This window comes from Cervus canadensis, chromosome 32, assembly GCF_019320065.1.
Source record: "Cervus canadensis isolate Bull #8, Minnesota chromosome 32, ASM1932006v1, whole genome shotgun sequence".
NCBI classification, from domain to species: domain Eukaryota; kingdom Metazoa; phylum Chordata; class Mammalia; order Artiodactyla; family Cervidae; genus Cervus; species Cervus canadensis.
In genome coordinates this window covers 16,714,368-16,729,090 of record NC_057417.1, presented here as the reverse complement: position 1 = coordinate 16,729,090, position 14,723 = coordinate 16,714,368, and the positions used below count along the sequence as shown (strand labels likewise).

General features: G+C 42.7%; 1 protein-coding gene and 1 pseudogene across 1 annotated transcript in view; one reads left to right on the top strand and one right to left on the bottom strand.

The window, feature by feature from the left end:
* Window positions 1–768: 768 nt before the first annotated feature.
* LCMT1 (leucine carboxyl methyltransferase 1) overlaps window positions 769–14,723 on the bottom strand; it is a 65,555-nt gene continuing 51,600 nt past the window's right edge. Inside the window, exons 7-11 of the mRNA XM_043456044.1 lie at window positions 11,265–11,385; window positions 6,987–7,088; window positions 5,680–5,771; window positions 3,881–3,978; window positions 769–985 (exon numbers count right to left, since the gene is read on the bottom strand). Coding sequence (XP_043311979.1) covers window positions 963–985; window positions 3,881–3,978; window positions 5,680–5,771; window positions 6,987–7,088; window positions 11,265–11,385 — 436 coding nt within the window. The 3' untranslated portion in view covers window positions 769–962. The remainder of the gene's footprint in view (window positions 986–3,880; window positions 3,979–5,679; window positions 5,772–6,986; window positions 7,089–11,264; window positions 11,386–14,723) is intronic.
* On the top strand, window positions 4,459–4,708 carry LOC122433521 (annotated as a pseudogene).

Below are 14,723 nucleotides of genomic sequence, written 5' to 3'. Positions count from 1 at the left end.
ATCTGTATGAGTTTGTTCCTGTTGCTATAGCAAACGACCACAGACTCACCGCTTACAACAATTCAAGTTTATTCTCTTCTTGTCCTGGGAGTAAGAAATCTGAAATTAGTTTCACTGGGCTAAAGTCCAAGTGTTGGCAAGGCTGGTTCCTTCTGGACGCTCTGAGATATTCTCTTGCCCTTTTCAGCATCCAGTGGCCACTTACATTCAACTTTCCCCCGTCCCTCATCTTCAAAGCGTATCACTCCGATCTCTGCTTCTGGCATCACACCGCCTATTCCTCTGACTCTGCCCTCCCTCCTTCCCTTAAAAGGAAGGGCTCCTGTGATTACATCTGGCCCACCTGGATGCTCCCACCTCAAGATCCTTAACTTAATCACATCTACAAAGCCCCTTTTGCCATACAAGGTAACATACTCTCAGCTGGGGGGATTGGGAAGGGACATTTTAGAGGGTCATCATTCAGCCTGCCACAGTGACCAAGGTGAAGGAGGATTTGAGCGGGCAAGGGCAGAAATGGGAGCAGAGATGAGCTCCAACCTCTGGTCAAGATGCCAAGTGCAAGGTCAGATGCCACACATAAGAGCACATGGGAGTAAATCCCACAACAGATGCAAGGGCAGGAGCTGAGTCTGACTCACGGAGGGTGAGCCAAGGTCAAGGTCAGGCTGAGGATCTTTGGTTCCAGCTGACAAAGAGGGGAACCACAGTGCCCCCCCACCGCCCCAGGGGAGCAAAGGATAAACAGCAGAGGACCAACACACTGGCAACGGGCAACGGAGATTTATTTAAACTGCTGGCCAATAGGAACAGGAACTTGTACAACCACCCCAGTAAATGAGGCTTCTTGGAGAATGGGGGAGAGTGGCAGCCGGGGCTTCCCCACCGCTCAGGAAACTTGGAGACTCAACTCCGGAAAGGCCGCTGGCTTCAGCTCTGGCTCAGCACGAGTCTTGAACAGATCAATAAGTTATTTCCTTCAAACCTGAGGGGAGGAAACACACAGATGCTGAGAAGGGGCTGTCAGAGGCTGAGGCAGAGAAAACAGTCAGAGGCGGAAGAATGTGACCCTGGGGCCCCAGGTCCACAGGGACTGGCTCTGGGGCCATGGCTGCACATTCAGTTACTGCACCCGGCCTTCCTGGTTGTGAAAGATAAGATTCCACAAGGAAACAGGAGGCTGGATGAGACAGTGTTTACAGGTGGCTTAAAGGGGATTAAGAAATGTTACAGCGGTTTATGGGCTGGCTCTCTGCAGTAAAACCCACACGTCCGTTCTTTAAATGCTGAACTTTTTTTTTTCTGAATCAATACCTTTCATTCAGACAACTTGTTTAACAAGCTCAATCTTGAGTGTTCTGCTTTTTACCTTAAATTTAAAATTATTATTGGCCCATTTTGGGTGAGAAAGAAGTCAAAGGGTTACTGACTAGTCTTCGCAATTTTGTTCACCCTTTTCTCTTTGAGTTAAATTCAGTAATAAAAAAGACTGGTGTAGGCAATTTATTTCTTCACATATCTAGTAATTTTTTTTTTTATCAAATACTGACCAGTCCATCCTAAAGGAAATCAGTCTTGAATATTCATTGGAAGAAATGATGCTGAAGCTGAAACTCCAATACTTTGGCCACCTGATGCGAAGGACTGACTCATTGGAAAGGACCCTGATGCTGGGAGAGATTAAAAGCGGGAGGAGAGGGGGATAACAGAGGATGAGATGGTTGGATGACATCACCAACTCGATGGACATGAGTTTGAGCAAGCTCCAGGAGTTGGTGACGGACAGGGAAGCCTGGCTTGCTGCGGTCCATGGGGTCGCAAAGAGTTGGACACGACTGAGCTACTGAACTGAACTGAACACGGTGGGTGGTAAGCTGAGGAGACTGAATTCTGATCTCTTCCTCTGAAGAGTGTTGAGTTTTATTTTAGCAGGCGATTTTATTATTGGAGAATCATTCTGATTTTCCAGAGTCTTGGCTGTAGGTTTGTTTAGTATCAATCTGTTTGGATTCTGTCCTACAGCCTATTCTCTAGAAACTTGGTCTTTTAGATGCTGAACTTCGAGCAAACACATACAGTTTCTCCTCTACACACATACAAGTTAAGTACAGTAAGTCCCTTACATACGAATGAGTTCCGTTCCATTCCATTCCAAGAGCAAGTATTAGCAAGTCCAATTTGTTCATAAGTACAACAAAGTTAGCCTCCGTACCCAACTAACACAATTGGCTATATAGTACTGTATTATAATAGGTTTATAATACTTTTCACACAAATAATACATAAAAAACAAACACACAAAATAAAGAAGACATTTTTAATCTCACAGTACAGTACCTTGAAAAGTACAGTACAACAGCTCGGCATACAGGGGCTGGCATTGAGTGAAGAGGCAAGAAGAGCTGCTGACGGAGGCGGGCAGGGAGGTGGGAGGCTATAGAGCCAAAGGACTGTCAGCAACAGGAGACGGAGGAAAAGCTGCCAAGTCACTCACACCTGACACTGATGGAACGCACGTTCGCATCTTTAAAAGCTCGCAACTCGAAGGTTCGTATGTAAGTAACTTACTATACCGATACCACAAGCAGTCAGGCGCGAAGTGGGGAAAAGAAGCCCCTTACATAGAAAAGCTCAATGCATCATTACTTGACAGAATCTAGAATTAATTCTATACTGTTACAAGTCACCTACATTTTTTAAAAGTTTAAGAAAATTAAGTAAATGCAGACAGAGCTTCATGACAGAATATTTATAAAGACATGAAAATTACGCTCATGCAGAGATTTTAATAGCAAAGGGAAATGCTTATAATATTAAGCTTAAAAAGATCCAGAATCAAGGTTACATAGAAAATTAAACCCCACTAAAAGCAAATCAACAGCTAGAAAAAGAAAAGAAGGGAAAAGCTGCCAGAGGTCATCTCTGAATGATGGGCATATGGGTGATTTTTTTTTCCTTTGCCATACTTTTTTCTAGAAGTTTCCAAAGTCTCTGCTTAAGATTACAGTTTCCAAAACTAGAGAAAAACAGCAGTACAAAAACACAGTAATAAATGATTTTCTAAATAAAAAATAATTTAAATGGATTTTGTGGACTGAACTGCCCAGCTGGGTAAATTTATAAACTGGTGGAAAGATAAGCCAAAGGAGGATGATTAACAACCTGGAATTTTCACACAGGAGACAGTCCTTGACTCCCCCAAGCTCTTTGTTTTATACTCACTACCTGCCTAAGGCAGTATGTCAGACATAGCTATAGGAAGTCTGAGGGCGCTTGTAACAGCAAAGGCCAGAACTGGGATCTAAAACTATCTCCACTGGGCTCGAGAGATGCCCAGGGGAAGCAGGTCAACAAGGGGCAGCTGTAAAGCAGGAACTGGGTCAAGTCACGGAAACAAGATGCTGAGACAAGGCTCCGAGCTTTGTCCCCACGGCCCGGCTCGTCCAGGCCAGGGGATTCACCTTCAATGTAAAAGAAGATAAGAGAGAGAAATTCAACCCACAGCTGCAGGGGTGTTAGACAGAAACAATGACCTGTGTGTTTTAACATCCAGTAAACTTGGTGACAAGCAGATCAAAAAGCTGAACATTGGATCCTTTCATTAAGATGATTATGAGACTCAAGGTCTCTTACCATCCAGTTGAGGAAATTCCACAAACAACCCTAAAGCGCTGTTGGTTGGTTTTCAGACATGTGGTTTTATTTGAACAGTTCTCCTGGGTTTTGTGCTATAATATAACTGCTGATTTTCTATGTTCACGGATCCATGTATATGAGCCCTAGTTCCTCCTGGGTAGAAAATTCCCATCGAGCATTATGCTCTCTGGAGACAAAAAAATACCCTAGAAAAATTCCAATCAATATAAGTGAAGTCACCTACCTAGTTCGCTTCCTCCTTTGGTGGCCCAGCAAAGGCAGTAATGCTGCATGAGCTGTTCAAGAAGCTCCATTTCATCCAGGAATTCAAGGGACTCTATTCTGTGGAACGAAGAGACAACAGTACAAACGCATCCAATTAAAAATGAAGGCTGCGACGCATACTGTCGGGCATGGAAAAGCCTTCAGGATAGACTATGTGAAAAGAAGCAGGCTACAGAATAGTATGTATGGCGTGGGTCCATTTTAGCTTAATTTTATTGAAAAGAAGAAAAAAAAAACTCCATAAGCAAAGTCAAAAGTGACAGATGACAAACTAGAAGAGAATGTTTGTAATACAAATGACATGGAGGTAGATTTCCTTGTCATATAAAAGAGCTGTTACACTTCAGTAAGAAAGAACACTTTTTAAAACTTACTTAAAAGATGGGGAAAAGACCAGGTCACTGGCAAGGAAAAAAACAAGAGCTTTTCAATCTCATTTATGTGAAGAGAAACGTAAATTAAACCAGGACTGCTGCCATGTCCTGCCTGCCGTCTGCACACGGTGGGGTTCTGCTCCAAGACCTTGCTTCAGATGTCATGGACTGCGCTCCAGAACCACTGGCAAAGAAGATCTTTAAAGGAGTTTTAGTAGCGGAACCTGTGGGCATTTTTGGTGTGTGTTTTTTTTTGTTTAAAAATATGAACACAAGCCAAGATTTTAGGCAAACAATGAGCAAGAAATTTCCCTTCACCTTGGAAGTGTATTACAAATCCACTGAACACTCTGGATGGAATGTATGGAGTCAGAAAGCAACATCAAGAAATATGGTTGAACGGCAAAAATTAGGAGTCTGATTATCGATCAAGGTTTGCTCTATTTCATAGGATTGGGCAAGATTAAAACTCCAAAATTGACATGGATGGATTTTAGAATATTTAAGGTTAAATGTAAATTCTAATTAAGCTGGAGGTTTTATTCTTCAGACTAACTGAAGAAACTGACGGAGGGTTTCTTTTATTACATTATAAATGGAGTTTTGTTTACTACTCAAAATAAAGTGATTCTCCTTAAAAAAATGTTGTGCACCTGAAACTAATATTGTCTGTCAATTATACCTCAATTTGAAAAACTACTGTCGTTAGCATATATCCACACATCAGTATAAATACCAGGCACCACTAAACAGGGCAGGGTAACCCTGAACATCTTGACATGCAGAGATAAATACAAACTATTGTTAAGCTTTTGAAAGGATGGTGGTTTACAGACAAATACATGTATCAATCTACTGATTCAAAAAATACAAATCTATAGATTGATAAATATTTATATACACATAGAAAAAGAATATACTCTGATTTATTCACAGCACACAACTGCTCTATACTTCACACACTTTACTTGAAAACTGTTTTAGAACAACAAGCATGTATTTCTTTTATAATGAGGGGGAAAGTCCACTTTAAAAATCCATAAGCAGACTCCCCCACCCCCTTAGGACCCCTTGGGCAATGTGACTTTCCTCCTTTTCCAAAACACAGGGATTGTGCAAGATTTCCACTGCAGAGGTGTAACTGCTTATTTTTGACTAAAATAACCTGTTTGGGCATAAACCTTATCTTGGCTAATAGCTAATGAGTTACTCTCAAGGAGCTAGCAATGTTTAATCTATGTTAGCAGCAGTTAACTTGTTTCAAAATAGGTCTAGTTTGGGGTTGGGTTTTTTTTTTTTTTTTTTTAAACATTAACAGGTATGGACAACGATGCCTTTCATTCACAATTACTTGCCATGGAGCGGACTCTTGTCAATCCCGTACCTGATCACTTCGGCACGAGGCAGCTTGCTGTACAATTCCATCATGTCAATGGCTGACACCGACTCCCAGCCGCTGGTCAGGAGCCGTTCTCTCTAAAACGTGGGGTGGAGAGAAAGGGAGACGACCGGAGCTGTCACAAGACCCGGGCGCTCTTTGCACACACTGCTTCCCTCGGAGGGCTCCTCTTTCAAAAGCCCGTTCTGGACCCTCTCATCTGTCTTCTCATTTTCCCCCTTTTCTCTACTCAATAGTGGGGACACTCCAAAGTATAATATTTAAAGAGAAATAAAGGAAGAAACTCTTCTATGTAAGCAACAGGTTTTTAAAGGGCCCTGGTGGTAATAACATAAGCCATGTAAAAACTAAGTCATTTAAAAGGGGGTAGGGGGTGGGGAAGTGCCTCTTCACCAAAAAATTTCTAAATTTTGGGGTAACAATTACAGATTGCAAGAATTTAAGTCAAGTACAACGTGCGAATCATGTTTGGATCCTGATTCAAATACACCAACCATGAACAATTTTTTAGACGACTGGTAAAACCAAGTATGAATTGGGTGGGTGTCAGCTGCTATGAAGGAGTATGTTGACTTGTCAGATGTGATCATGGTATCATCAATATCCTGGGCAGAGGAAGGTCCTTACTGGTAGGAGATTCACACTGAAGTACTTATGAGGAAAATGAAACATTGTCTGGGATTTGCCTTAAATATTCCAACGATGTGCTCAGACACTCAGTCATGTCCGACTCTTTGTGACCCCATGGACTGCAGCCCGCCAGGCTTCTCTGTCCGTGGGATTATCCAGGCAAGAATACTGGAGTGGGTTGCCATTTCCTCCTCCAGGGGATCTTCCTGACCCAGGGATTGAACCCACATCTACTCGTGAATCCTGAACTGCTGGCAGATTCTTTACCACTGAGCCACCTTTCCAATGACACCACCAACAAAAATTTGGGGGAAGGGGTAACAATATGGCAATGACAAAATATTATTAATTATTGAAGCTGGCTGGTGGGACATAGGTGTTCGCTTTAATTATTTCCTCTACTCTTATGTTGTTTGAAAAACAGCATAATAAAAAATTAAAGCAACAGGAGACAGGAAATGTAAACTTGTATTTTCTATGTTAAGATGGTAGCACAGGGCTTGGATCTCCCCCACAGGATGACCCAGTGGCCCACGCGGAGCCCTGGCTGCCCGCAGGCAGGCACTCCGGAAGGACTCTCACATTCTCCCATCTGCGGAGGGAGGAGGCCCTTTCTCGGTTGGCCAAGGGTACAAGGGGCATCTGGGTCTCTGCCCTCTGACCTGCGACTCCAACGACTTGCAAGTCTCCACTCCGGCCAGGTCACACTGTCGTCTCCGCAGGTTCTCGATCATGATCTGCCCAAACCGGTCATCCATGTTCACCTGGGAAGGGAGAGAGGAGGCTGGGCACTGCCACAGGGTCTCTCTGGCTCTTAAAACATGCAAATTAAAATAACCACCTCCTATTTCTAAGCAGTCAAGGCTGACAATACCCAGTGCAGGTCATGGAACCCCAAGTGCAGTGCTGATGAAGTAAGCCCTTGAAAGGCAACTGGGCAGAGTTCATCCATTGCAAACACTCAGCCTGGCACCAGATAACTCCACTGCTAGGAGCCCGTCTCACAGGTAGACTTGCGTGTGTATGCAAAGATGCAAGAACATTTACTGCAGCACTATGTATGATAGAAAGGATCTGGAAAGAACTTAAATACCCATTGCTTGGGGTTAAATAAATTCTGGCAGGTTTATACAATGAAATACCATATATCCATGAAAACATAAAAAGAAGATAGACAGATATGAGATGGCCCCTAAGATAAACTCTTGAAAAGTAATTTACAGAGGGATGTGTACTGTATGCTCGCATCTATCTTTAGGAGAAAAAAAAACTCTCTCTTCACATTTATATATGCACAGGAAAATTCTAGAATACAGCGAGGTTGCTTCCCAGGTTAGAGGCTGAGGTCTGCGATAGATGAGAAACTTTTCTTTGTTTACCCTTCAAACTAGATGACTTTTTTTTTATTTGCATGTGGCACTACTTTCTGAATAAAGAAGAAACGCCAAAGAATGTTCAGACTACTACACAATTGCACTCATTTCACATTCTAGCAAGGTAATGCTCAATATCCTTCAAGCTAGGCTTCAACAGTACGTGAACCAAAAACTTTCAGATATATTTCAAAACAGGATTTAGAAAAAGCAGAGGAACCAGAGATCAAATGGCCAACATCCGTTGGATCATCGAAAAAGCAAGAGAGTTCCAGGAAAAACATCTACTTCTGCTTCACTGACTATGCTGAAGACTTTGACTGTGAGGATCACAACAAACTGTGGAAAATTCTTAAAGAGATGGGAATACCAGACCACCTTACCTACCTCTGAATAAAAAAAAAAAAAAGGTTTAAAAAACATCATGTATATATGTGTGCAAAATGGCTGATGCACGTCAATGTATGGCAAAAACCACTACAATACTGTAAAGTAATCAGCCTCCAGTTTAAATAAATAAATAACATCACGTATATATGTGTGCAAAACAACATATTATGCACATTAATGTAGTGCACACACTGGTACTTTGTCATATATAAGGTATCAAAAATTCAGCACTTTAACAATATATGAAGTGACTCCCCAATCCTCTGCAAGACAAGAACCAATGTTACTCTTTTTTGTGGGGGGATGCATAGGGCTTATATGGCAGTAATGATATGACTGGAGACTATTCATTAGGAATAGAAGCTTATTTGTGAGCACAAACTCCTTTATTTTATTGCCTCGGTTTGAATCTTGGCTTGATATTTAATAGCTGTGAGCAAGATACCTAATCCCTTGGTTCAAACCCTTACCTGTAAAACCAGGAATAGTACTAGTACCTACCTTGTGGGCTGTTGTAATGATTAAACAGGTTAATATATATGAAACTCAAAGAAAAGCGCCGGCTATATAAGTAATCAAATCCTAAGAATCTGAAATCATTATTAATGAAATAATCATCATCCATGTTGTTTTGTCATTTAACTATTAATTAAATAACAACATAAGACATATGAGCAATTGACGAACACAAGGCTGATGATTCTGTACTTGTCAAGAAATAAATGAATTAAAAGTTGATTATTCACAAAATGAAGGTGGTGGTCAGGGTTTAACCCCATTGAGGGACAGCTGTGGTCAACATACTAAAAACTAGTACAATCTCAGCCCTGCTCCAAAGTTGACAGGGTCTCTGGCCAAAATTTATTTAACCCTTTATCTCTCACGTGATGTTGAATAAAAGAACACACAAATGAAACAGTACACATCTGAAACGTGTGGACACGTGGGAAGTGAAATTCCTCCTCCCCAGGTATGGTGTCCTGAAAACAGAGACAGGTCGTCAGGATTCCTCCATGTTGATAGTACAGACTGACGAGGCCAGCAGCCATTATATTCATTCACCAGGTCAAAAGACGACGTCTGCTTCCCTGGTGGTCCAGTGGTTAAGAATCCACTGTGCAGGGCAGGGGATGCCAGCTCGAACCCTGGTCCGGGAAGATCCCACATGCCTCGGGGCAACTAAGCCCGTGAGCCGCAACTACTGAAGCCTGTGTGCCCTGAAGCCTGTGCTCCACAAGAGAAGCCACTGCAATGAGAAGTCTGAGCACAACTCGAGAGGAGTCCCCACTCTGCAACCAGAGAACGCCCATGCGAGCGACGAAGACCCAGTGCAGTCAAAAATACATACATAAATATTTAAATTAAAAAAAAAAAAGACTGAATCTGAGGAATGCTTCCAATTAAAGAGAGGAAAAGAAGAAAACTCAACCAACCAAGAACCACCTATACCAGAACCTGGGCTGGGTGGGGGGTGGGGAAGACAGGAGACCAAGGTCCAGTCCCAGACCTGTATGTAGCTATGTCACACTGGGCAAGGCGCTGCACTGCCCTTATCTGTAATAACATTTGAAAATAAAATAAAAAGCGGTAAAAAAAATAAAATAAAATCAATAAAGCTAAACTAAAATAAACAATAACAGTAGCTAACATGTACTGGCACTGCTCATCATCAGTCCACTGCTGTTCAACATCTCAGGAATTCCCATAATAATCCAGAGAGGCAAGTCTTCTTCTTTTTTTAATGAATGCACTTGCCAAATTTAGTCTGGATTATTTAGACTTGAGAGGCAGGTATTCTTATCCCTGGGGCTCTGAGAGATCCAAATAGTAACTGAATTAATAACAGCTTACTTAATGCTGTCAATGCTTGTGCACCTGTTAGCTCATTTATGAACGATGAAGTTGGGGTATCGTTATCTTCATTTTTCAGATGAGGAAACAGGCACAGAGAGGTTAAGTAACTTGACCAGATCACAGAGCTAGGCAGTCTGTCTCCACAGCACAAACTCCCAACCACAAAGCAATTCTGCTGCAGGTCACACAGACCCAAGACGAATTATTCCAAAACACTAAAACCTAACCTTTTAGGCACCAGATGAGAAAAGAACAACAAACCAGAGGCCAGACTCAGTGATTTTAGAAATTAGGAAAGTGAAGTGAATTCTCCAGGAATTCAGTCCTTGGAATTCTCCAGGCCAGGATACTGGAGTGGGTAGCCATTCTCTTCTTTAGGGGGTCTTCCCAACCCAGGGATTGAACCCAGGTCTCCCACATTGCAGGAGCTGTGAGCTCATTGAGCTCAGCTCAGCTCATTCCAGCTGAACCACAGGAAATGTTAACAGTAAAACCCTGGATTTCTAATCTCTCTTGCAAAATCGGGAGTTCAGGCAACTCTAGGCTCACTCCACGTGGTAATAACTGACTGGCAGTGAAAAGCGGGCATCTCGTGAAATGGAACGTGGGTGTCCCAGTTCACCACAGGCCCCACCACTTCACACCCTATGGCACCTGGCCAGCTTCTTCCATCTGCATCACTATCTGCCTCTGAAGGCATGTGAGTTCCCTACCCCTACCCTGATGACAGCCAAAATTCCCTCCATCACGATCTATGACTTTACAGTAAACACGGAGATAAAGTAAGAACACAAAAAGCTTCCTTAAAGGCCAAGATGGAAGTTCCAGAAACTCTACATAAAAGTTTGCAGGCAGTCATGAACTCAAAAATACTTGGTTTAGGGCAGTGGTTGGGAATCCACCCTGGAATGGAAGGGACACCGGTTCAGTCCCTAGTCCGGGAAGACCCCACGTGCCGCATGGCAACTAAGCCCATGTTCCACGACTACTGTGCCCACACTCTCGAGCCCATGCTCCGCAGCAAGAGAAGCCACCACACAAGAAGCCCTGGCACCGCAGAGAGTAGTCCCTGCTGGCTGCTACCAGAGAAAGCCCAGGTGCGCAACCAAGACCCAGTTCAACCAAAAAACAATTAAATACATAAACCTCAAGAAAAGAAAAGAATACTAGGTTTGCTGGAATTGATTTAACAAAGGAGCTATATGAGAACTACAGAGGCAGAAGGAAAAGAATAAGGGAAAGCATATTCCAAGGGTGCTCAAGAGCGGAAAAGTCACCCCTGGAGTCCTGTGCAGAACGCGGATTTCTTGAGCTTCCTCTTACCTGTTCGTAGTTTATGAACATGGCAGTCTCGAAACTGTTGGCGGCCCACTTGAGGAGGTTTGCAGACTGCTCCGGAGTCATGTACACCAGCACACATTCGGCTATCAGGAGGGTCGGCAATCTTAAGGGAAGAAAAAAAGGCACATAGATAGGTTTTCATCCAGGTGGGACTCTCTAAATGCACTCACATTGCAGTTCATACCCCAGTGCTTTCGGTTTTCAGTTTTCATATTAACCATCAATGCAGCACGAATTTTCAGTTTTACAATGCAAAAAGGTGAGTGATCAGCGATGATTTTTGTCTGGCTGTTGAAAACGCAGACTATAAAAATGGCTACAAGTTCTTCCTAACTGTACACCCACACTGTGGCACTCTGACCAGGCAGAGTCTCCCCACTCAGGAGGCAGAGATTGTTTCCCTCCCCCTGCAATCTGGGTGAGTCGTGTAACTTGCTTTGGCCAATGGAATAGCAACAGACATGATATCAGCAGAAGCTTGGAAAGGACCTGGACGCTGGGCTTGCTCTCCTGCTGTACTTGGAAACCTGAAACCACTATGGAAATGAACCCAAGCGAGCTTGCCCTCAGAGGGGAGGTCCTGTGGTTGAGAATGACGCAGCTCCACTGACCAATCTGTTCTCCACACATGAACAAACCCCAGAGGACCTGAGCTAAACCTGGCCCCTAGCAGATGAATCACCCAGCTAAGCCCAGGCCAGGTAAAGAAGCCTATTTGGGAATTTTTTGCATGATTTTTGCAACTTTTTTGTAGATTTGAATCATTTAAAAAATGAAGTTAGACATATTTACAATATATTTTGTAAGAGGTAGCCATTAGCAACATTAGAAAGAGGATTAACACTCTTTAAAATGAAAGTGAAAGAAAAACAGACAAGACAGCCCATAAAGGAAAAAAGAGAACACAAATGAAATCTGAATACTTGTTACACCAATTGTTCTTCATCTATTTCGTAGATCTCCAAAGTGAGGCAAACTTCCTATGCAGATCTAGTCTGATTTATACACGATTACTTCCATGACCTTCCAGCACATTTTCCAAATAGCTGGCTATTCAGCTGCAACTGTATTCAGTCAGATGCAGCTGACTCAGGGGCCTAATATGTGCCAATTTCTCAACTGTTTTCACATGCGCTACCTGATCTTCAAGACCATCTTGTGAAATAGTTTTTATCCCAGTTCATAAATGAAGACACCAAGGCTCAAACAGATTAAAAAAAGCAAAAACCCCAAAACCCTGCCCTCTATTAAACAACTAGTAAGCAGAAGTAAGCTTCCTGGCAGAAAAGTTATGACAAAGTCAGACAGTATGTTGAAAAGCAGAGACATTAGTCTGCTGATAAAGGTCTGTATAGTCAAGGCTATGGTATTCCCAGGAGTCACGTACTGTTGTGAGAGTTGGACTGTAAAGAAGGCGGAAAGCCAAAGAATCGATGCCTTCGAACTGTTCAGTTCAGTTCAGTTCAGTCGCTCAGTCACGTCTGACTCTTTGCAGCCCCATGGACTATAGCATGCCAGGCTTCCCTGTCCATCACCAACTCTCGGAGCTTACTCAAACTCATGTCTATCGAGTCAGTGATGCTATCCAACCATCTCAACCTCTGTGGTCCCCTTCTCCTCCCGTCTTCAATCTTTCCCAGCATCAGGGTCTTTTCCATTGAGTCAGTTCTTCGCATGAGGTGGCCAAAGGATTGGAGTTTCACCTTCAGCATCAGTCCTTCCAATGAATAGTCAGGACTGATCTCCTTTAGGATGGACTGGTTGGATCTCCTTGCAGTCCAAGGGATTCTCAGGAGTCTTCTCCAACACCACAGTTCAAAAGCATCCATTCTTCGGCACCTGGCTTTCTTTATAGTCCAACTCTCAGATCCATACATGACTACTGGAAAAACCATAGCTTTGACTAGATGGACCTTTGTTAGCAAAGTAATGTCTCTGCTTTTTAATGTGCTGTGCTTTTCTTCCAAGGAGCAAGTGTCTTTTAATTTCATGGCTGCAATCACTATCTGCAGTGATTTTGGGGCCCAAGAAAATAAAATCTCTTACTGTTTCCATTGTTTCCCCAACTATTTGCCATGAAGTGATAGGACCAGATGCCATGATCTTAGTTTTCTGAATGTTGAGCTTTAAGCCATCTTTTTCACTCTCCTCTTTCACTTTCACCAAGAGGCTCTTCAGTTCTTCTTTGCTTTCTGCCATAAGGGTGGTGTCATCTGTGTATCTGAAGTTATTGATATTTCTCCTGGCAATCTTGATTCCAGCTTGTGCTTCTTCCAGCCCAGCGTTTCTCATGATGTACTCTGCATATAAGTTAAATAAGCAGGGTGACAATATACAGCCTTGACGTACTCCTTTCCCGATTTGGAACCAGTCTGTTGTTCCATGTCCAGTTCTAACTGTTGCTTCCTGACCTGCATACAGATTTCGCAGGAGGCAGATCAGGTGTTCTGGTATTCCCATCTCTTTCAGAATTTTCCACAGTTTGTTGTGATCCACACAGTCAAAGGCTTTGGCATAGTCAATAAGGCAGAAATAGATGTATTTCTGGAACTCTCTTGCTTTTTCAATGATGCAACAGATGCTGGCAATTTGACCTCTGGTTCTTCTGCCTTTTCTAAATCCAGCTTGAACATTTGGAAGTTCACGGTTCACATACTGGTGAAGCCTGGCTTGGAGAATTTTGAGCATTACTTTGCGAGCGTGTGAGATGAGTACAATTGTACGGTAGTTTGGATATTTTTTTGGCGTTGCCTTTCTTGGGATTGGAATGAAAACTGACCTTTTCCAGTCCTGTGGCCACTGCTGAGTTCTCCAAATTTGCTGGCATACTGAGTGCAGCACTTTCACAGCATCATCTTTTAGGATTTGAAATGGCTCAACTGGAATTCCATCACCTCCACTAGCTTTGTTAATAGTGATGCTTTCTAAGGCCCACTTGACTTTGCATTCCAGGATGTCTGGCTCTAAGTGAGTAATCACACCATCGAGATTATCTGGGTCATGAAGATCTTTTTTGTATGGTTCGTCCATGTATTCTTGCCACCTCTTCTTAATAGCTTCTGTTAGGTCCATACCATTTCTGTCCTTTATTGAGCCCATGTTTGCATGAACTGTTCTCTTGGTATCTCTAATTTTCTTGAAGAGATCTCTAGTCTTTCCCATTCTATTGTTTTCCTTTCTTTCTTTGCACTGATCACTGAGGAAGGCTTTCTTATCGCTCCTTGCTATTCTTTGGACCTGTATTCAAATGGGTATATCTTTCCTCTTCTCCTTTGCCTTTAACTTCTCTTCTTTTCTCAGCTATTTGTAAGGCCTCCTCAGACAACCATTTTGCCTTTTTGCATTTCTTTTTCTTGGAGATGGTCTTGATCACTGCTTCCTGTACAATGTCATGAACCTCCAACCATAGTTCTTCAGGCACTCTATCAGATCTAACCCCTT